The sequence below is a fragment of the Canis lupus genome, chromosome 18 (genome assembly GCF_003254725.2).
Source record: "Canis lupus dingo isolate Sandy chromosome 18, ASM325472v2, whole genome shotgun sequence".
Classification (NCBI taxonomy): Eukaryota; Metazoa; Chordata; class Mammalia; order Carnivora; family Canidae; genus Canis; species Canis lupus.
The window spans coordinates 169,304-192,206 of record NC_064260.1 but is presented as its reverse complement, the minus strand read 5'-3'; the positions used below and the strand labels follow the sequence as shown (position 1 = coordinate 192,206).

Sequence of the window (22,903 nt, the reverse complement as noted above, 5' to 3'; positions counted from 1 at the left end):
GGCAGGTGATGGCGGCGACGTCTCACGGTGCGGAGCCCTGCCCCTGGGAAGCCGCCCTTGGCCGTTACCGAGGTCAGAACCGCTTCACCGAACTTCACGGCCAGGGCTCCATTCGCCCGGCACACACCGCACACCCGCTTCCTCCCAAATAGCCTAGAAGAAACATTTGAACGGGGACGCCCGGGGTTGAGCGTCTGCCTCCGGCCCAGGGCGTGACCCCGGGGTCCTGGAATCGAGTCCTGCATCGGGCTCCCCGCAGGGAGCCTGCTTCTCCCTCTGCCTGTGTCTCTGCCTCTCTCTCTCTCTCTCTCTCTCTCTGTGTCTCATGAATGAATAAATAAAATCTTTAAAAAAAAAAAAAAAAAGAAACATTGCTAACTAAAGGTAAGAGTAAAAGCTCCCACCGGGCACCCATGCCTCCCAGCCCCACAGCCTTGCACATACTACGGGCTTAAGATAGTTTGTGACTTTCTGGAATGTTCTTCCTCCCAATGCTTTTTAACGGCTGATGTGACCAAAACCCTCCAAGCCTGTCTAGGAGTTAGTGGGAAGGTTTGGGGCTCAGGGCCGGGCCCCGACGAGCAGGTGCAGAGGCAGCGCGGCCGAGCTGCCCCCCGGCGCTGCAGCCCGGACAGGCCCGCGCTCACCCGAGATGACCTGAAAGGACCTCTGCTCAACGTCCCAGGAGAGGACGCTGACCCCCGCGGGTTTGCCGGCGCCGAGGGCCCGGGGGTGAGCGCACCGGCCCGGCAGCACCAGGGCCTCGACCCAGCAGTGGCCCCGGGTCGGCTCGGCCCCGTGCCCGGACTGCTCACGACGGTTCCACGGAGCAGCTCACGAAGCCCCTCGACTCAGAGACTCCGGCGCAGCCCCCAGGCCCGTCCCCAGGGCCCGAGGCTCCTGCTCAGCAAAGGCCGCCCTGCTGCACCCCCCCCCAGGCTGCTGTCCCCCTGGGTCCCCGAAGCGGCCAGCCCGGGAGCCGCCACCCGAGGGGACGCTCCTCGGGAGCCCGTGTTCCATCCCGGGAGACTCTCTGCTCCGTGAAGACGGCGGAGCCCGGGCCTTGGACACCACCTCTGCCCTCCCATACGGTGTCCACGGGACTCGCCCATCTCACGTGCACCGCAGGGAGTGGCCCAAGGACCCTGCTCGCTCCCCGTGCTCCCCCTGCAGCCCCTGCACAACCCACAGCCTTCCCCAGCACCAAGCCCGCCCCTCGGCGCCCCTAGCGGGCAACTGCACGCCCTGGGCAACCGCACAGGGCCTTTGCCCGGGGCTCGTCCCCCGTCGCTGCTCGCCCCAGCCGCACCTTCGCACCCAAAAGGCACCTGCTGAACAGTGGCGCCTTGCTCATCACCCAAAGTGAGAGGTGTTGTCAGGAGCAGCGAAAACTTTAAAATACTTTTTTTCTGGTTTTGCAGAAAGTCCAGTTGTGCTTCTTACATGATCACATTGTTTCTCCAAAATAATTAAAAAAAAAAAATTTAAACTCCCGGTGACCCTTGAACAACACGGACTTGAGCTGTGTGGGTCAGAGTTACACGTGGGTCTTGGCTGCACGAGGGGCCCGTACCCCGCTCCGTTCAAGGGCCTACAGGACACGCAGCGCGGGATGGACCCAAAGCCATGCTGTGCGGAAGCGACCACCCGAGAGCCGCATTTGCTTAGTTTCTCATTAATGTCGCTATTTCCCGGATTTTGAGCACACATCTCCCGACCGTAAAACCTGCAAAATGTGTCTCCTGAGTAACGTCCCCCAGAACACGGCAGCGTCTCCCTTTGGGACAAATGAATCCCCTGCTTTGAATGAGACACGACGGCGTGTTCAGGAGTTGCGTTACCCGAACCTGCAAGGGCGTCGGGCGCTCCGGTGAAGCACCACTGGCCGCGGCTCTAGGCCGGGTCCAGGTCCACCCGCGTTTTCCTGCTCTGAACTGACCAGCCGGGACGGGTGGGCGCGGCGGCCGGGCAGGGTCAGGCCGGGGGCGACTGCGGGCTGCCGTCAGGGCTGTCATGCACGCTCCCGGGCACGCCTGCCGCCCTGTGGCCCCCCGGCCCCCCACCTGCTGCGGCGCTCCTCCTGGCCCTGGACGCGTCGGATGCCCCGCTCTGGCTCTGCAGCCCCACTGGCCTCAGGGACCCTTCCCGCCGGCCACCCCAGCCTCCTCTGCTGGGGACGGCCCCCGACCACTGCGCTCCCAGGTCCTGGCAACCCGCTCCCACTCCCCAGGCTTCGATCTGGCAATTTGGCAAACCAGAAGGTCAAAGAGGCCCAGTCCCTCCGGTTCCGGGAGCCCGTCAGGCCACACGCCCCGTCCTCCAGCGACAGTTCTCAGAGGTTTCAAGTATTCGATCTGGAGCCCAGAAATGACGACTTTTCTGGTGGTGACACCAGATGGACACGCAAACTACGTGTATTTTGCAAAATACTACGGTATTTTGCACAGCAAGTCACGGCCTGAGCGCTCTTCCTTGTGTGTGATGTGCGGCAGGGACCCGGGCGCCCACCCCAGATCCTCACCCCGCCGAGCCGGTCCCACCCTCCTGCTGCAGGTGACAGGGACGCCGGGCCAGGATGTGCCGGAGTTCCCTTGAAATGAAATCACACGTTCAGAACTGACTGTGCGGCCAATGCAGTGGCAGGTCCGCCCCCTTAACAGCTGCGCCGCAGAACACGGCCCGGCTTCCCTGCAGGCCACTGAAGGCCACTACGTCGGACCCTGGCTGGTACTCTCTGAGAAGCACCAGGATGACTACGTGTCTACAGGTGGCCGGGTTCAAGGTCAACCGAGCATTCGGGACGCAGGAAAAAGATGCAATTTGCCGTTTACCCTTGCAGGCTCCCTTGCACCGAAAACACCCACGGCCTAAGTGTCCCGAGATAGTGAACGCTTGATACACAACAGAATCGCCAGCGTTTGCAACATCTCTAATCGGAAATAGAGATTTACTTTTAGGAAAAGGAAAAAATAAATCGACACGGGTGTGCAGCTGGAGACAGATAGCAGGGCCTCCGCCTGGATGCACTTGCGTGATCACAACGGGCCACCGGCTTGCCAGGGCGGCCACACTGCGGACGAGGGGACGCCGCTCCGGTCCCTGCACCCTGAGGCCTAGCAGCACTGAGGGCCGTGCGGCCCCGCTCGGGACGCGCCGCAGGGGAGCGGCGAGGGGCGTGCACAGGGGCATCACCCAAACAGCGGCGGTCCAGGCCCGGGCTCAGACCCACTGCGCACGCTGCACAAAGTCTAACAACCCGGTCACCCTGTCGGGCAGCTCACGTGTGCCCCACCTGCGTCAGGACGATTGCACGTGGGCTTGCAGCCGTGGGCTTGGCCTCCGGATCTCCGCAGATGAATCAGCTCACTTATGAGATAAATACAGGGTTCTGCGGGAGTGCAGACGCGTGCCCGATGCCACGGAGACAGAGCTGAGGGAGCCGCAGATCCCGCTCCCCGGGGAGGGAGGACGTGGCCATGGGGGGCTACAGAGGACGGGGACAGCATGGGGGTCTCTCCGCACACACGGGTGGAATGTGACTTCCGTGCCGGGAGCACAGGAGAGAAGACACGGTTGCTGCTCTCAAGGACCACTGACCCCTAAGGATGGAGGCACAGGAGTAAGGGCAAGACAACCGCACGCGACAGCTTGCTTGGCGTGGCTACGGCAGACAGAGAGGGAGGCCTTCCTCCTGGAAGAGCGGCCCTCAGCCCCAGGCCACAGTCCCCGGCCGGCCCTCGGGTCGCGGAGACGAGGATGCATGGACCACGAGCAAAGACAGAGACCGAGAGGCCAGCTCAGGGGCAGAGACGGGGCTGCTCGCCCTGGCTGGGGACGGGCACAGAGACGAACGACCCTCGCCACACGCGCACCCACCTGCAATGATGATGAGCACACGTAGAGCCAGCGCCGTCGCCTTCTGCAGGGTCTCGACGGCTCCCGGGGGCTTCCGCAGCTGCTGGAAGACCTGACACACTGCCACACTGAGGGATAAAACAGACCGCGACCTCACACGGTGCTCGCGCCATCACTGCCGGGTGCGAGAACCGAAGTCCTACCCGCCCCACGTAGGCTCCAGGCACCCACGCAGCAGGGCCAACTCCGAGGACACACGGGGCCCCTGTTCTGCAAGCACGGACTCTGCCCGGGAGGCCAGACGCTCCTCTGACGAAAAGGGTCAGAAATTCAGATTTACCTCTTTTTTGTTTTTCTTGAACCCCAAATAGCTCTTGTCCCACTCAGAGATGAGCCAATACCCTTTCCAAAACCCGAAAGCATCCTCAGCATCCGACACAGCTGAGCAGATAAACCACACCATCCGTAAAGCCACTTGCAAAGGAATTTAACGAAGTCTGTCTGTTTATTCTCTTTTTCTTTTTCTTTTTTTTTTTTTTTTTTTTTTTTGACACTGTGGGTCACATCTCCTGATGGAGAGCACAACTGCCCAAGGAAGTTTCCTGAAATTCCTTGGAAAGGAACATCCTTGGGCAACCCGGGTGCCTCAGCGGTTTAGCACCACCTGCAGCCCAGGGCATGATCCTGGGGACCCGGGATCGAGTCCCGTGTTGGGCTCCCTGCATGGAGCCTGCTTCTCCCTCTGCCTGTGTCTCTGCCTCTCATTCTCTCTCTGTGTCTCTATGAATAAATAAATAAAAAAATCTTTAAAAAAAATCTTAAAAAGCACAAAATGTCTACGTGGTTCTACGAGCCGATTGCAGGTTCGAGAGAGCGCGACGCTGTTCGATACTTTCGGAGGTAGAGCAGAATAACACAGAGTCCTCCGGGGACGCCAGGCACAGGGGGCAGTGGTTGCTCTAAACTTGGGAATGAACAAAATAAAGAGGTTTTATTTTTGGATATGATAAAAATATAGTTGAACTGGAGAATATTTGGTGGGGGCAGGAAATGGTTATTCCTGAATTGAGTTTTAGTGCCATAGAAGGACAGACATAACTATCATTTCTGGCCAAATCACCCATGACGGTGTGTAGAGCCCTATGCTAATCAGCAGCTGGTATTACATATTTTGGTAAATTGTGGGATTTTCGTTACTACATTTCAGTTGTGCCTACAAGATCACTGACCCGGAAGCAAGAGTGATGATTTCTTTTCAATGTACAAAGGCCATGTACCGTCTCGCTCAGTAGGTGTATTGTACTGCAAAAGACACCGAATTGCCCCAAATCTGGGCTTCTCAGCCTCCAAAATGAAGACTGTGGTGGGGACCAGCATTTCACAAACTAGAGCACGCTCACGGATCACCTGGGCATCTGGGTAGACCGCAGGCCCTCGGTGGGCAGGTTGGGGCATGCTGGGGACCTGCTCGCAGGTGAGCTGCCGGCCCCATGAGCTCACACTACAGAGCAAAGGGCTCCACCAGGCCTCAAACCCATGACCCCTGGGATTACCTATTCTGAACATTTTTTTGTCTTCCCCATTGAAGAAGCCAATGATAAAAAGAGTGAAAACAGAGAAGGAAAGCACTTTATGGCTAAGATATGGGGAACCCAGCCTTGTGACCTTAGTGGCCACACAGCCAGGTCACAACCAATTCGTTTCCAGTCGTGGGGCACAGTGTAAGCTCCGTCCCCAGAGAAATGGCAACATCAGATGGAAACTGGAGTTGGTGGAGTAGAGGGATTGCCGGGACCACCTCTGCTCACATGGAAATTCACAGCAGAGCCTAAAATCTGACGCCGTGTGGCCTGGGATCAGAGGCAACGCAGACGTGAAGCGAGAAGCTCTGAAAGCCAGCATGCAAATTTTGAAGCAGCGATAGTTCTTCCTGCCAGGAGACCCTTGTCCCACTGACTGAGGAAATCCTGCCAAGTTACCAAGGATGCTGCATTCAAACTGCAGCCCTTAGCGGCAGAACCAGCAGGGAATAGGTCAGGCTCTCTGGCCGAGGAGCAAGGGTCTGGTGGCACCTCCCATCTCCCTGTGGGACAATGAGAAAGGCAGGGACAGGCAGGGACCCTGGACCACCCAACTGTACAGTCACACACAGGAAGGATGGCGTGGACAGAGCCGCGTCTCAGAGACTCTGCACACCCAGGACACAAATCCTCCAGCCTCAGGCAGCAGAAGCTTCCAGAACGTGACCAGGGCTCCCCTGACCTGCCTCAGGGTTGAGGGTAGTGCTTGGAGGTGGATCAACCTAAGGAGAGAAAAAGCCAGGGCGCCTGGCTGGCTCAGTCAGTAGAGCCGGCGACTCTTGATCTCAGAACTGTAAATCTGAGCCCCATGTTGGGTGCAGAGATTACTTAAAAGTAAAATTTTTAAAGAGAAAAGAAGGTAAATAAATAAATAAATAAATAAATAAATAAATAAATAAATAAAAATTAAAAAAAAAAAAGAGAGAGAGAGAAAAGAAGGCAAGAGCTGCCTGTCCCTTTCCAGGGATGGTGACAACTAAAAGCACAGTTTTCAGCCTTATATTCCTATTGGCCTATCAGAGAGTAGGACCTGTGGGAGCCCGAGTATATGAATGGAGACACTGGGTATGTACCTCACTCAGGACAAGTGAATACAGTAAGAAGAAGTTTTTACTTATGAAAATGGAATAGTGAAAAAATAAATTAATTAAAAAAAAGAAAAGAAAAGAAAATGGAATAGTGTCCTTTCAAACACTCTTGGGTAAATCCAAAACACGTTTGAATGCCAAATCACCAGGCAAGTCGTGAAGACGCTAGACTCAAGGCACCGGGTGTTGAAGGAAGCCCCAGTGGGCAACCAAGGTAAAGTCAAGAAGCCTTCCTAACCTGATTCCAGGCCATTCCTACATAGTCTTGTTTTACAGTTACTGCAAGGAGGGGGCGCAAAAAGGAGGTGAATCAGGTGTTTTATTACCTTTGATCCATCAGCGGGACGTCTTGCCAGTAGTCCACCAATTCAATTAATCCCTTCAGGTACTTCTCGAAACCTGACAACGGTTCGAGGAGGTAAGGAAAATCAGGCATCGGGACCGTCTCTTCTTTTCCCACTGTGATCTTCTCTCTGGTGGCTGCATTCATAAAACTCTCAAAAATGGGCTGGAACACAGTTCTCATGGAATTTATCCACTGAGAATCGTTGAGCGGAAGCTCTTCCCCCACGAATGCCATCCTCCTTAACAGGACCTGGACCGCTTCTTCGAGCTGTTGATGCGTTACATCCTGAATCAGAGAGAAGTTGGAAAACAAAGCTCCACTGGCATCATCTCTTCCACCGGAGGCCTCTCCAGCTGTCTCTATGGCTTTCAAAAGGTGGTCTGGATGCTGAGCAAATGTCAGCGACAGATTAAAAATACTCCAGTCGTCCTTCTCTAAGTCATTCCGAAGAGCTTCCAAGGTGCGACCAATCACTGTTCTCAAGTAAGTCCCGATTTCCGTGCTGTCTTGTGAGAACATTTCATTAAAAAACAGGATCACTTCCCGGGTTCTTTCCCATTTCGTATCTTGAGGGTAACTACGCGTGGGAAGTGGCTTCGGATGTAAGAAGTCTATCTGGTTGATGATATTATTTATGGGATCTAAGCAATCCAAAATTTCCTCCCATAGGTTAACAGAACCCATAGCAGATATTCGAGTCCCATTACTGAAAGCTGCCGTAAGATGCTCCATGGTTCCCAAGTGGCTTTTCACAGAAGTTAAAAATTCAACAATTTCTTTCAAAGTATCAGAAAAGTCCTTGGACTGGTTCACATAGGAGAATGTGCTTGAGGAAGTGTTGACAACATCAGCGTCTTGTGAAATAGAAGGCTTGACGCCGATCATCCCAAAAGCCAAGTCAATAAATGGCGTCAACAAGTCATTTATATTTTCGGACGTGAAACGGTCTACATTCTGCAAAGCAGTTAATTCGTTCACAATATTTCGGACTCTTTGCTGCAAAATGGAATAGAGACTGTCGAAGAACTTCATAGTGTCACTGGTATTGGAGATGGAATGGGTTTCAGACATGGTGGCCATCTTCCTGGCAACTTTCTGGGCTCGCCCCACAAGTTCCACGGCGGAGGTCACTGAGGCTGCAAGATGGCTCATGTCAGCGATGTCCCTCACCAGCATGGTCAGGGTATCCGACATTTCCAAGAGGGGGCCTGGGGCACCACTCTCTCCACCAGCTCCTGAGATAACACCCAGCAATCTCTCAGTAATTTCTAACGTTGCTCTGTTTCTTAGAGGAAATGGATTATTTGCAAAGGGAAGCAAACCAGTTAGATTAGCAAGTATAACTCCTCGGAGCGTTGGACACGAGTCACGGAAGCCCTGGAGAGGAGAGGTTACAAGCTCGTCCATGAGACGTGCTAGCTCTCTGGAAGCTTCTCTCACGAGCCGAAGAGCTGATCTGAGATCATGACTTAGTTGGAGGAGATCCTCAGAGCTGTTCATGTGGAAGAGCAACCGACTCACGACCGCAAGGAACTCCGAATTATTTTCAGTCTTATTTTCCCCTGGGGTTTCCCTTAGAAGAGCATTAAATAAATCTCTCATGAACTTCGCTCCTCGACCTTTATCAAAATAAAATTCTCCATTGTCTAAAATAAATGAACTTTTGATTAGACGATTTAGAGTCTCCTTTAAACTCAAGAAAATGCTCATCAGACAGTCTTCTTTTGAGGTGGTAAGAAATTGATCCAGTGTCAGAATTTCTAGATATTTATCCTTTGGGACAAAACTGTAAATAAATATTTATTGAATTTCACGTTTAGTAGTGGGGAGATTAAAGCCTAGAGTCCTATCTTTGTTTCATAGTAGGAACACGGACAGATCACACTGGCTACAAGGTGACACGCTCACTCACATTCCAGATGAAAATTAGGATTTCAGAGCCAAATAATGAAAACGACGGAGGAATTTCACAGGTAATCCCATTATGATGCCTCACACCTAGCCACTTCAAAAGCCACATACTTTCAGTTTTAGAAAAGACAGGAAGATGAGATCAAGATAAGCTGCTTCTCGCTGCAAGAGGAACATCTTTCCGAATGTTCCAAGTCCCAGCAAATCGCTCAGACGGGGGGTGGCGCTGCGATGTGTCAGCGGGGCGGGGGGACAGCCCATTCCATGTCACTCCTGGAGGGTGAGAAGGTGGATTCCCTCACAAGAGTAGAGGAGGACAGGAAGCCAGTGGCCCTACCGCAGCATCAACACTAACCCAGGTGCTGCTGGGAAGTGATTCTGCAGGTGCGATTAAAACCTCTGATGAGTAAACTCTGACTTAGTGAAACAGTGTCCTGAGCGGACCCGACTCCATCAGTTAGAGGGCCTTCGGAGCGTGCCTAGAACCCCCCTGACCCAGCAACTGCTCTTCCCAATCACCACCCCCGAAAACCTTTTCCTGTGGGCAGTACGACCCCCCCCTTGGGATCCCACCTGCCTGTGAGCATGCCTTCCGACTCTGCACCTGCTTAGCCCGCGGCCAGAAAGGACAAGAGCCAGCTCCTTCCTTGAATTAAATCCTTGCTCTGACTGGGTGTTATTCTGTATGTTGGCAAATTGAACACCAATAAAAAATAAATTTATTATTAAATAAATAAATAAATCCTTGCTTTGCCTCTATTTCTGTGGTTGTGCCCTGACTGACACAGACATCACAGAACGAGCTGGGATATCCCTCCAACCTTTTCACTGGCAAGCTTCAAATAGAATGAAAAAATAATGTGACTATCAGTTTTAGAAGTATTTTTAAAGACTTTTTTTTTTTTTTTATTGAGAGAGAGAGAGAGCACGAGCAGAGGGAGAGGGAGAAGCAGGCTCCCCGTGGAGCAGGGAGCCCGACACGGGGCCCGATTCCAGGACGTTGGGATCATGACCTGAGCCAAAGGCAGATGCTTTACCAACTGAGCCACCCAGGTGCCCTCAGTTTGAGAATTTTAGATTAATTGGCATGAAAATATTTAAACCCCTCACTGGTGATGAGACAGTTACTACATCTATTCTAATTATGAGCATGTATATGCATACACATATATAAAAACTAATGCTTAAGTTCCACATAAAATAGAACTTCTATAACTATCTTCAGAACCCAAAAATGTAAGAAAGCATTAGTGATTAATGGCCAGGGGCTAGGTTTCCATAAGTGCTTACTACTTAGATGACAATCATCAAAATTATTTCGCTTTGGTATTTTAATAAAATGTCCATTAAAACATCCAAGGTGATAGGTATAAAAGTGCTGTTATTGGTATTTATATGCTTCAGGAAATAAAAGTCAACTGTAACATAGAATAACCTCATTTACTACACAAAAGTAGATGGGCGCCTGGCTGGCACAGTTGGTTAAGCATCCAACTATTGATTTCAGCTCAGATTGTGATCTCAGGGCTGTGAGATCGAGCCCCTTATTGACTCCATACTCCGTGCAAAGGAGTCTGCTTGAGATTCTCTCTCCCTCTCCTCCTCCCTCCCCCACTCAGCATTCTCTCTCCCTCTCTTTCTCCCTCTCAATAAGTAAACCTTCAAAACAAAAAAAAAGTGGGGCAACCGGAGTGGCTCAGCGGTTTAGCACCGCCTTTGGCCCAAGGCCTGATCCTAGAGACCTGGGATCGAGTCCCACATCGGGCTCCCGGCAGGGAGCCTGCTTCGCCCTCTGCCTGTGTCTCTGCCTCTTTCTCTGTTTCTCATGAAGAAAGAAAAGAAAAAAAAGAAAAAAGAAAGAAAAGAAAAGAAAAGAAAAGAAAGAAAAAAGAAAGAAAGAAAAGAAAAGAAAAGAAAAGAAAAGAAAAGAAAAGAAAAGAAAAGAAAAAGAAACCCTTAAAAAAAAAAAGTAGACTCACCTCATCTCTGCAACAATGTCTTTGTGGAAGGCCTTTAGCAGAAGAGATATTTTGTCCTCAGAATTTTCCTCTAGTAAAACTGAGAAGAATGTTTTCAAAACCTGTTCCACGGAATCCACCATGCTTCTTGGAGGCAGGATTATTCTCTCACCGTTTTCTGACAGCGTCTGGTTCAAGGTGAGCTTGATGAAATTCATTATGTGAAGGTCAGTATCACTTGAATTTGAGGCTTCCTCTGGAGAACTCCCGGCTAATGTATTGATTGAGTTAATTAAGAAACTTTCAAAAAGGAGTGGAACAAGGGAGAAATTAGTTAGCTGCTCTTGGCTTAACAGTTGAGTAAGATGGGCAACATCAAAATTACCTTCCCTAGAGATGATTTTGAGTAAACCCAAAAAGGTAGCAATGTCTTTGATCAACAAAGCTAGATCATCAGGTGAACTCCCATTGGCCATAAGAAGAAATAATGTTTGAATCATTTCAGAGTCATCTTGGTTTGCCCCTTTATGAAGCCAGTTTTTTATGACCGACAGAAAATCTTCAGTGATTTCTGATGTCTTCAATGACGACCCCAGGCTTTCAAAAAAATGGGCGAGTTGCAAAGTTACGTTTTGAAGAGTCTCTGAATTAATCATCTGAATTTCTTTGATAATTTCAGAAAGCAGGGGTCTGTTAGGAAAGTCGTGGCTTAGATCTGTCATGATTTGTTCAAGCTCAAGCCTTAGTTTCTCAAAGTAAGAAGAGTTGTAAGCTGCTTCTCTTTTTTTAGTAAAACTTGATGATGCTTCTGAACTACTGCCCGTCAGGTTGACATCTAGAAATGTCATGAATGGAGGATCTAGGGAACGGGTACTATTTTCTGGTTGCTGATCCCCAGAAGGCAATTTCATGATCTTTTCCAAAATTAAGGAAATCTTATTTCGAACAGATGCCTCTGTGCCCTCACTAATGTTAAGGATCTTGTTTAAACTAGCTAGTTTATCAAGAAAGTTTTCATCTAACTGAATTTTTGTAAAGTTAACGTTTTTTAATTGTGCTATGATCTGCGAAGCAATTTGCTTTATGGGGCCACTGGGACAAAGTTCGGAGATACTGTCATTGCTTTGATTTTCAGAAGACGGGACATACGGCAACGCTTTATGCCAAAATTCTTGCATGGTTTTCACAAGCGATGTTTTAACATGGAAGACCTCAGAGAGCTCTAGAAGAATGGAATTCCAGTCCACTAGTTCACGAATTACACAGACCATCTTCCTAGAAATCTCCTCCTGCGAGCCTTCATCCGGACACTGCAAACCTACCGGGGGAGAGAGGTGGAGGTGGTTGAGCATACTGGCCACTTTACTATAAAAGGAAGACGATGTGAGCTCACGGGATTTACAGGCGTCTAACTTGAGGCTCGGCTGAAACCCAGAAGCTGTGTGATTCCAGCACCAAATCACAGGAAGGCAGGTTAAAGCCGCAGAAAGAATTTCCGGTTTCTCTGATATTAATTCAACTGTGTCCAAAAGAGTCTTTATCACGATAGCAAAGTCTTCCTTGGTGACACTGGAAATGCTTATGCCATGAAGGAGAGTGAAGTTGTAGACATCCTTGAGGACTTCGGTGAGGTTTTTGTCGACTCCCCTCTGCAGGAGTCTCACGGCATGAGGAAGCACATAGTATGTGTCTACCACAGCGTTGACATCATCCTTAGGGAACAAGCGTGAGAACTTCAGCAGATGATTGACATTCCAAGCACGTGAGCTGTCCACAAATTTTTCCACCAAGCCAACAAGCAAGTTGGCCCCCAGGCTGCGAGTACCTAACCTACTGACATTCTTCAAGAAATCTGTTAGGCTTTCACTCACTTGCTCAAGTTGGTTGACCAGCAGGTCTATGTCCATCTTCTTGAGAGTGCGCAGGAGAGAAGCTACCTTCTTGAAAACTTGAATGTCACCCGGATCTTGTGGGATCTTATGAAGAACTGAGGGCGTCAGGGAGTTGAACACATCTCTAATCAGTTGGATACCAAGACCTACAGCGTTCATGATTTCATGAGGAATTATTTGTGGTGGATTTTGGAGGTCATGAGAGAAGTTGAAGGCAAGGTAGCTGGCTAATTGATAAAACGAATTGCCCAAGCTGTTGACGTCCTTTTCTTTTGGACTGGTAGCAAATATATTTAAAAACTTTACAGACGTAGAAGAGGAGTCATTTTCTAGGATGTTACTGGAAATTTCTTTCATAAGTTTCTGAATTTCCTTCCCCAGAGCTACTAAATGCCGCCAAAGATCTGTAAACTGGCTAGGTATGTCATCTGACAGTTCTACGGGTCTTAGAATTAATTCAGTAAAACGTTTCCAGTTGGACTGAGATATAAAGTCAAAATCTCTTGTCAAGTTGTTGATAATCATCCTTACTTGGTTTGTGGAACCATTTAAAAGAGTTAGTAAGATCTCAAATTTGGGTACCTTTTCCTTTTCAAAGATTGCAGTGAGCATTGCATTCAGAAAGTCAGTTACATTTTTCAATACGATATTCACACAATTTATGTCTGACTTATTCCATGAGCAGGGAGATTCCTTTATATTTAGAATCCAAGTAACAAGGTTCAATGTAGAGTTAATTTTGTCTCCCACATCTCCGAAACTCCTCCAGTTACCCTGAGGAGAGCCTTGTGCAACACCGGAATTATACATCATGTACAGATGGTTCATGAGGTCTACCCAGGCAATGCATCCCTTCAGGCTGCTAATCGTGTCCTCGGAGGAAAATGTGGAATTTAGCACAGCCAGAATACGTAATGTCCTCTGTGATGTATTTACATGTAAAAAGCCATCTTCCAAAATAAACTCAGTAATGTTTTGGAAAATATTGGCACAGGACAATAAATCTTGGTCATGTGACACATTTTGAAGCAATAACATTGTTTCTCTGAGCTGGGTGAGGACACTTTCAAATTTCACTCCATAATCTGTGACATCATTTGACAGAAAGTGATTTATCAGTCGTACGTTTCTGTTGATGTATTCTGAGGTATTAGTGCTTAACTCCATGAAAACATCAAGCAGAGAATAGAAAAATTCTCTGCTTGCACTTGTGTTTAATGGAAATGTCTTTAGCTGATGCAGGGCAGTTTCCATGGTGAAAACGGATTTCCCTACTTGGCCAGGGCTAAGTGACTTTACCCAAACTAATGCATCACCTAATACTACCCAGAGATCTCTGAGGGTCAAAAAATCATCCCAATCATGAAAGCCATCAGCTTGAGTTACATTCTTAAACAAATCCAGTATGAGTCTGGCAGGGTGATGGGTGGGAAATATTCCCAGGCAGCTTTCAGAAATTTTCACATCACTTTCCAATTCATCCAGAAGCTGAGTGAGACCAACATGAAGAGGAATGAAAACATTCATGTCAAACTGTAATATCTGAGATAGGTTTCCCAAGATTTCAGTCCACATTTGAAGCCATGAGGCGGTACAGTGAACAGCCGTTAATTCATTGAACGTACTGCCATTTGCTGAGAGGTTTGAAAGAATTTGTGTCCATGGAAGGATAAATGAAGACCCTCTCTCTGTTGAGTAATCCACGGAAGAGATGTTCTTATTATCCAAAGCAAAGCATTCATCACCCGACAGGGCTTCTACTGATCCGTTGAAGAGCTGGCTCATGTATTGAAAGAAAGAAATACGGAAATCTTCATCTACCATGAGCAGCTGCTTGAGGCCTGTCAACGTGGCATGGATCACTTCCAGTTCTGGGCCCTCTGTAGACACCAGGGATTGAGCTTGAAGCTCCAAGTAGTTAAAACTTGAAAGCAACTGCTGACAATAAGATCCGTCAGAAAGTCCCTCCAGAACCCCTGTTGTCTCGTATAAAAATGCAAATGCTTTACTGATGTTTTGGAAATTAAATTGCTTTATGATATCCAAAATGTGTTTTGAGGTTTGTGCAAGAAAAGATAGCAAAGACTCTGTGCTCTGAATGCTCAAGAGTTTATAAATATGTTGGAAACACGAAGAATAAATCCGCAGAAGCAAAGCTGAATCTTTGTCGTGGAAGACATTTAGATATATCTGAGTCAAGATTGTATCAACTTCTCGTTTTTCAGGCTCAGAAAGGGCTGAGAAAAGTTCAGATGCATTCCTTATAGCATAGACTGTGTCCAGAGCTTTGGAGACTTGTCCCTGCTTCAGAAACCCGAATTCATAGAGACCACTTATCACAGTTTCACTTACATGTACAAAGTCCATTTCCACAGCTGGCGATTGAGGCCAGTCTGAATGGAACAACTGGGAAAAGTTAAGGCTCTTGCTAAGGACCCTCGCATCTTCCGGGACAGAAAAATTAAGAAGTGTAGACAAGGTTTCCAATTTCATTCTTTCTCCTTTTGAAATGCCATACATCCACAATTCCAGGAGCTTGGGATTAATTTCAAAAAGTACTAATTCCATAAATCTTAAAATATTGTTTGATTCCTTCTTTATCCAGAGATGTTCAAGAGTTTCTATTTTGTCAATCACTGCTTTGCCAAATTCCAAGAGTTTCTGACTATCAATAGCAGATGGGTCTCTCTTTAAACTTTGTAAACGATTTATCCACAAATGGCTCGTGTTCAGAAGAGTCTCAGTGAGGGATGGGGGGTCATGGAATTTGGGCATACTGGGTGAGTCAAAAGGATCAGGCAATAATTTCTCCAAAAATCCCACAAAAGATAAAAAATAGTCTATTTGCTCGTCCTCAAGGGGATGCAACTTCTTTTCCATCATAAGAAGTTCCTTTGTGGAATTCAAGACCCTACAATAGTAACGGAATTGTCTTAGTACCCAAAAATAAATAAATAAGTAAATTCAAGACAAATTCAACTTACTGAATTTTCAAAGTAATACACTTATCTACAGCAAAACATAATTGGACTATTTGCTACACAATATATTTTGCAACTGGAATTAAGTTAATTTGAACATCTGGAAGTGTTTTAGAAAACCACAATTCAGATGCTCAAAATCTGGGCAGCCCGGGGGGTTCAGCGGTTTAGTGCCACCAACTTCAGCCCAGGGTGTGATCCTGGAGACCTGGGATCAAGTCCTGGAGACCCAGGATCGAGTCCCCCTTCTGGCTCCCTGCATGGAGCCTGTTTCTCCCTCTGCCTGTGTCTCTCATGAATAAATAAACTCTTAAAAAAAAGAAAAAGATATAACTCAAAATCTGCTTCCTGCACCAAAAACAATAAATTTTATATTATTTTACTCCATGATTTCTTTTGTAAGATCGTTAAAGCTAAGTTTTCTGTGTATGTCAGAAGAATCTCAGGATTCGATTCCTGTTGTGTCTCCCAATGTCTTGGCTACAGAGGGAGTCCAATGGCAAAGTGTGTCAGAAACTACCCCCTATGATTTAAGGACAACTACTGGAATGGCCTGTTCTGGGAGATATTCCAGTGCTCCTTAAACAATGCAGTACTTCCCACCACTAGAAACTCATGATTGTAGGTCATGTACCTTCTCTCCGGGTGTCTACTTGTGAAATACAAAGAGTTCTCAGAGGAGCAACTCAGCAGTTATGATAAGTCCATACCCGTAATACAAGTCCACACCTGGAGAAGTCACTAACTCAGGAGCCACCAGCCCACTTTTTAAATCACTGGGGCTCTATGTGTTTCAGAGTTTAGAAAGACGACATAAAGGGCACATGGGTGCCTTGGTTGTCTGAGCATCTGACTCGTAATTTTAGCTCCTGTCATGATCTCAGAGTCATGAGATCGAGCCCCAAATGGGTCTCCGTGTAGAGCATGGAGTCTGCTTGAGAGTCTCTCTCCCTCTTCCCCGCCCCTCCTCCGCTTGTGCTCTCGACCTCTCTAAATAAAAATAAATAAAACCTTAAAAAAAAAAAAAAAAAAGACATGGTGCATGCACCAGGCAGAGGAATAGGGAGAAGCAGACTCCCCGCTGAGCAGGGAGCCCGATGTGGGGCTCGATCTCATGACCTTGAGATCATGATCTGAGCCCAAGGCAGACACTTAACCAACTGAGCCACCCAGGCACCCCTCGGGGGCTCAGTCAGTTAAGAGTCCAGCTGTTGTTTTGTGCAGGTCCTGATTGCGGGGTCATGAGATGGAGGCCCACGTGGGGCTCCACACTCAGCGCAGAGTCTGCAGCAGACTCTCTCCCTCACCCTCTGCCGCTCCCCCCAGCATTCTCTCTCTCTCTCTCTCTCTCTCTTTCTCAAATAGATAAATATATCTTAAAATATACATGATAGCTAGGGCACCTGGCCAGGTTAGTTGGTAGAGCAGACAACTCTTGATCTCAGGGTTGTGAGTTCACGCCCCACATCGGATGTAGAGCTTACTTTAAAAGAATAAGTAAAATGAAAGGCTCATCCTTTTAAATAAATTAATTAATTAATTAATTAATAATAAATAAATAAACTATATACAATGTCCATAATTATACATAAAAATCTCCACCTCAGTGCACATGCCAAAATAGCAGAGCCTCATACAACCTGGCAGTGCTTGTTCCAAAGGTCATTTCTCTCCCCAAAATCTCTAGAACTACCAGAATCTTAAATCACTGATTCCCTGTCTAACGTAAGCAACTGGATGAGAGTATTATTCCAACATTCCATCTTCGGAGCAGGTATTATAAGTTACGCTTTGGAAAGAAAATCTTATTATTATCGTCTGTATTTCTCTTCAAAATCCATGGAAACATGAGTCATTACATTGTATGGAGCAAATATTATCAAACACCTAATAGGAAACGCCGCATCAACAGCCACATCAGGAGCTCACATTTTAAAGCAAGTGCTTATTGGGCCCCCGGGTGGTGCAGCATGTTAAGCGTCCCACTCTCGACTTTGGCTCCGGTCGTGATCTCAAGGTTGTGAGATCAAGCCCCTCATCAGGCTCTGAGAGGGACCTGGAGTCTGCTCAAGATTCTCTCTTCCTCTCCCTCTGCTCCTCCCCCCAACTCACACTCTCTCACGTTATCTCTAAAAAATAATAACTACACAAATAAATAAGTAAATAAAGTGTTTCTATAAGTAGGTTTTGTCTTTAGATAATAGTTAAATCGAAACCTGGAAATTAAATTCTGAAAACTCACCTAGAGATGGAAGCAGCTGGAGACTTGAGGAAGTTACTCAAAAATGTGAAATAATTATCCGTGATGACTTCCCAATCCATGTTTTCTCCATAACAAGGCGACTCCTCAGAGAAAGCTAAATGGAAAGGCATTTCATATATTGATTTTTAGTTGGACACAACAGTCAAATCTGCCAAAGTGAAAAACACTATAGTGGTTCGGTTAATCCTGGTTGAAAATAAAACAAAAGGTTTGAAATCCTTGAGAGTTGGCTTCCACTTCTGGCAAAGGTCAAATACCACTGGCCATCAAGCAGCATAGATGGTGATCCATAGAAAACAGAAAGTACAGAAGGTGAGACCCAGGATTTCTAGAAGTTTGGTCTTTTCTCATTTTAAACAAGCTGTTTCTGGGGCTCCAGGATGGCTCAGGCGGTTAAGCATCTGCCTTTGGCTCAGGTCATGATCCCGGGGTCCTGGGATTGAGCCCGGACTCAGGCTCCCTGCTCAGCTTCTCCCTCTCCCTCTGCCACTTCTGCTTATGCGTGTTCTCTCTCTCTCTCTAATAAAATCTTTTTAAAAATAGGAAAACAAAGTAGCAAGCACAAAAGGATAAATCATGTTTGAAAAAAATAATAAAATAATAATGTTTGGCATCAAAAATCACTGGGCAGGGGATCCCTGGGTGGCTCAGCAGTTTAGCGCCACCTTCAGCCAGGGCGTGACCCTGGAGTCCCGGGATCGAGTCCTCCGTCGGGCTCCCTGCATGGAGCCTGCTTTTCCCTCTGCCTGTGTCTCTGCCTCTCTCTCTCTGTCTCTCATGAATAAATAAATAAAATCTTTTAAAAAAAATCACTGGGCATATAAAGAAGCAGAAAGATGTGACCCATGGTTAGGACAAAAACATAATCAATCAAAATAACCCAGAACAGTATGCCATTGGCACAAAAATAGACACATAGATCAAGGAAACAGAATAGAGACCTCAGAAAATAAGCCTGCACTTATAGGGTCAATTAATCTGCAACAAAGGAGACAAGAGCACACAATGGGTAAAAGACAGGCTCCTTAACAAGTGGAGTCGGGAGTACCGGCCGCCACATGCAGACGAGTGAACTGTCCACTTTCTTACACCATGCACAAGAATAACCTCAGAATACACCAAAGATCTAAATGTGAGACCTGAACCCGTAAAACTCCCGACAGAAAATCTAGGCAGTAAATTCTTGGACAGTGGTCTTAGCAATATTTTTTTTGGATCTGTCTCCTCACGGAAGGGCCACAAAATAAAACTATCAAGACTCCATCAAACTGAAACGCTTCTGCACAGCAAAGGAAACCCCATTAATAAAACAAAAAAGCAACCTACTGGACTGGAGAAGAGATTTACGGAGGATACTTCCAGTAAGGAGCCAATGCCCAAAATACATAAAGAACTCCTTCTACTCAACAACAAAAAAACAATCTGATTTAAAAATGGGCAGCTGACCCCGGCAGATATTTTTCCAAAGACAGACAGATGGTCAACAAGCAAGAAAAAACATGCTCCGCATCACTCATTATCAGGGAAATGCTAAAGAGGGGCCCCTGGGGGCTCAGCTGGTTAAGGGTCTGCCTTGGGCTCAGGTCACGATGCGGGGGCCTGGGATCCAGCCCCGCGTCGGGCTCCCTGCTCAGGGGGGAGCCTGCCTCTCCCTCTCCCTCTCCCTCTGCCACTCCCCCGCCTGTGCTCTCTCGGTCTCCCTGTCAAATAAATACATAAAATCTTTAAAAATAAATGGAAGCCAAGTCAAGGGTTGAAGTGAAGACCGAATGAAAGAACTGAAACAAAACACAGTAAATGTTGTGATTGTCAATATTATTGAGACTTCCGAACCCAGACTTCTCACTGAAGGTCACTCTTTACAGCCAGTGTTTTTGGAAAAACCAGCAAAATAACGAAGCAAAGCTGCAGCGCAGGACAAGAACCCAACAGGAGTGTCAGCCGTCAGCCCAGCCCTGACGGCTGCCAAGTGCAGAACTCGTGTGGCCTGCCGCAGGTGGAGAGACCCGACGAGGGGGGGTCTGACACCGACCTCCACAGCCGGGGGTCCCTGGCGGCCCCTAAAAGCACTAGTTGGGGTGTGGAGGGTCCTCAAAAAGTCCCCAAGAGAGCAGCCCTGCTGGGTATTCATCCAAAGGCCACGAGAGTAGATTCGAAGGGGCACCCGCCCCCCAGCGCTGCAGCAGCAGCAACAGCCAAATAGAGCAACAGCCCCGTGTCCCTGCTGAATGCTAAGGAGGTGGTGCAGGCACCCACTATGGAAGACACCAGCCATCGAAAGGAAGATCTTGCCACCACGACAACGTGGGCAGAACTGGAGCGTGTTCTGCTCAGCCAAGGAAGTCACCCAAAGGGGGACAAATACTGCAATTCGCCGCATACTAGGAGCAAAGGGAAGGGGAGGGAGACAGACCCTTCACTGTAGGGAAGGCCTGCTGGTTGGGGGGGGGGGAGCGGGGGATGGGGACAAATGAGCGCACCCGTCCTGATGACACCAGGCGATACAGGCAACTGCTGGATCGCCGTCTTGCACACCTGAGACTAGTATTAATTATCCTGTAGGTTAGCAAACTGGAATCTAACAAAAAACTGAAAACAACAACAACAAAAACCAAACGGCTGTTTGAGGAGGATGGACACGATTAGGGGGATGTGAGCACGGAGCAGGGACACAGCCTCCTGGCCCCACCGCACGAGGAGGCAGCAGGTGTTCCGAGGGGAAGCCGTGGTGTGCACGGCGCACGGACAACCAGGGCCAGCGTGGACCCCGGGGCGGGCCGGACCCAGGCCACCAGCCCTCCACCAGGTGCCACCCCGCCAGCATCTTCCCAGAAAAGGAGGCCTTTGGAACGAGAGAACACCCGCCTGTGGGTCGCGCAGTGGCAAACGCATCAAATTTGCATTTGAGAGGATTTTGGGGTTTGAGGACGCCATGGAAACAGGGGAGCTGCCCGGCCCGGGGTGCTGCCCCAGGAAGCAGGGTGAGCCGCACATCTGGGCCCCGGAGGGGCTGTTAGGAACGTGGCGTTGTCATCACGGTGGCAAGTGATACCTGGCGAGCCTGTGCTCCCAGCTCCCCTTTAGTCGTCTCTGAGGAGCAAGGGGGCCACGAATGGGGGACTAGTGCCCACATTCCCGTAGTGGAGGCCCCGACTCACCAGGTGGGTGGTTCGGGAGCCTTCCATGCACGTGCACATAGCAGACCAGTTCACAGGTCTTGCGGATGAGTCCCAGGAAGGCTCCCCGGTAGGCTGTTTCCTCCAGGGACAGCTGTACTTCCTCCAGGGTGTGAAATACCCTGCAACAGAGGAGTCCAGGGACAGCTGACGTCTCCTCGTGGTCCCCCAGAAGACACACCAGTACAGATTCATCCAAACGCAAACATACACGCGCGCCGGGCAGTCCACTCGGTCAGAAGTTGGAACCTTTGCGACAGTTTCCTCAATAGCTATCTGACTGCTTACGGATTCCCTCAGCCTGATTTGAAAAGTGAGGGGAAACCACTCGCAGAAACACACGGCACGTAAGACCCAGCAAATCAAGAGAATAGAAAAGCGGAAAATAGAAGGACACAATACGGAATCAACTGTGGAGTCCGGAACCTTGTGAAAGATGAAGTCAATGGTCAACCTTTAAAAGACTTGTTTATTGTTTTTTGTATTTTTATCTTTTTTTTTTTTTAAAGATGTGCTTACTTATTAGAGACGGGGAGGGGGGCGCATGCACACGAGCAGGGGAGGGGCGGACGGAGAGTCTCACGTAGACGTCCCGCTCAGCACGGAGCCCAACATGGGGCTCGATCTCACGACCCTGAGGCCACGGCCTGCGCCAAAACCAGGAGTCAGGTGCTCAACCTGCTGAGCCACCCAGGCACCCCTAATTTTTTGTATTTTTAAATATTTTCCAATAGTACCAAGTAGGTCCGTCTTTTTTTTAGGTTAAAAAAAAAAGGATCATACCTCCCCTCGAAACAGAATATACTAGAAATAGAGGATGCTACGTTGACCCCTATGGAGGGCAGCTAGCCCCCCCCCCCCCCCCCCCGGGTCTCAGCTATTCTGCTGCACGCGGGCTTACACTGCGGCGAGAAGCGGGTCCCGACAGTCCGCGGCAAGGTCACCGTCCCCGGGTGAGGCAGCAGTTCCCAGCAGGCGCAGGAGCCTCCGGCAGGAAAGGTCCACGGCCGCCAGCTGCGCCTCCACCTCCGGCCAGCCCAGAAGTCCTCCGGGTACTGACACTGGCATATCTGTGCGCCCGGTGATGACCTCTTGCAAAAGGTGACCCTTGACAGGAGAAGAGACGCGCTGTGACCCAGGGAGCCAGGCCGGGTGGCGCGGAGAGGCCCTCCCCGCCGTTCACTCCCCACGGGCTCCCTTGAACCGTGACAGAGACGTGGCTGGTGGGCCTCTGAGGAGCCCCAGGGCCCAGGGACCATCCTGGATCCGAAGCCCTAGCCCCGCACCGCGGCTCACCCGGGACAGGCAGGAGGGACTGCGTGCCCAGCGCCGCTGTGGCCGGACCCGTGTCCCCGGAGCTGTGCTGCAGGTACCCCGGGCTGGGCTGCGACACCGCGTCCAGCCACACCCAGAAGGTGCAGGTGCCCCGGGCAGCGCAGCCGACGGGGTGACAAACGGAACCGGTTGCAGGGAGGAAGAAATGGTAGCCGCTACTGGAATGTTCCGTGCTCGGTGGGAACGATCACCTTTCCTAACAAAGCACTCCCCACTGTTGAGCGCTCAGCAGGCGGCACGAGCAGGGAAGGCCGGCCGGCTGTGCCTCCACCCTGGCTGCCTGACGCCTGGAGACACGGGCCGTCTTGACATTTGCAGCTGGAGCTGGAGAGGACGGGGAGCCAGGAAGCCAGGGGAGCACAGGGCCGCGTCGGAAATGTGGGGGCTCCCGGTCAAAGCTCGCTACTGTTGGGAGGTCTGGTGGGATGGGGGCCCGTGCCCTCCCGGTGTGGCCAACGCACAGGCCGCAGGGGCAGCTGGCACCGCACAGGGAGCCAACCCCTAAAACGAGCCCGGGG

The 22,903-nt window shown here is 49.3% G+C and overlaps 1 protein-coding gene across 1 annotated transcript in view; it reads right to left on the bottom strand.

Annotated features, from left to right (window-relative positions):
• ABCA13 (ATP binding cassette subfamily A member 13) overlaps positions 1-22,903 on the bottom strand; it is a 188,739-nt gene that overhangs the window by 162,578 nt on the left and 3,258 nt on the right. The window contains exons 6-11 of the mRNA XM_049096779.1: positions 21,952-22,157; positions 21,033-21,172; positions 17,854-17,968; positions 10,760-15,541; positions 6,850-8,655; positions 3,877-3,983 (exon numbers count right to left, since the gene is read on the bottom strand). Of these exons, the coding sequence (XP_048952736.1) occupies positions 3,877-3,983; positions 6,850-8,655; positions 10,760-15,541; positions 17,854-17,968; positions 21,033-21,172; positions 21,952-22,157 (7,156 nt within the window). The remainder of the gene's footprint in view (positions 1-3,876; positions 3,984-6,849; positions 8,656-10,759; positions 15,542-17,853; positions 17,969-21,032; positions 21,173-21,951; positions 22,158-22,903) is intronic.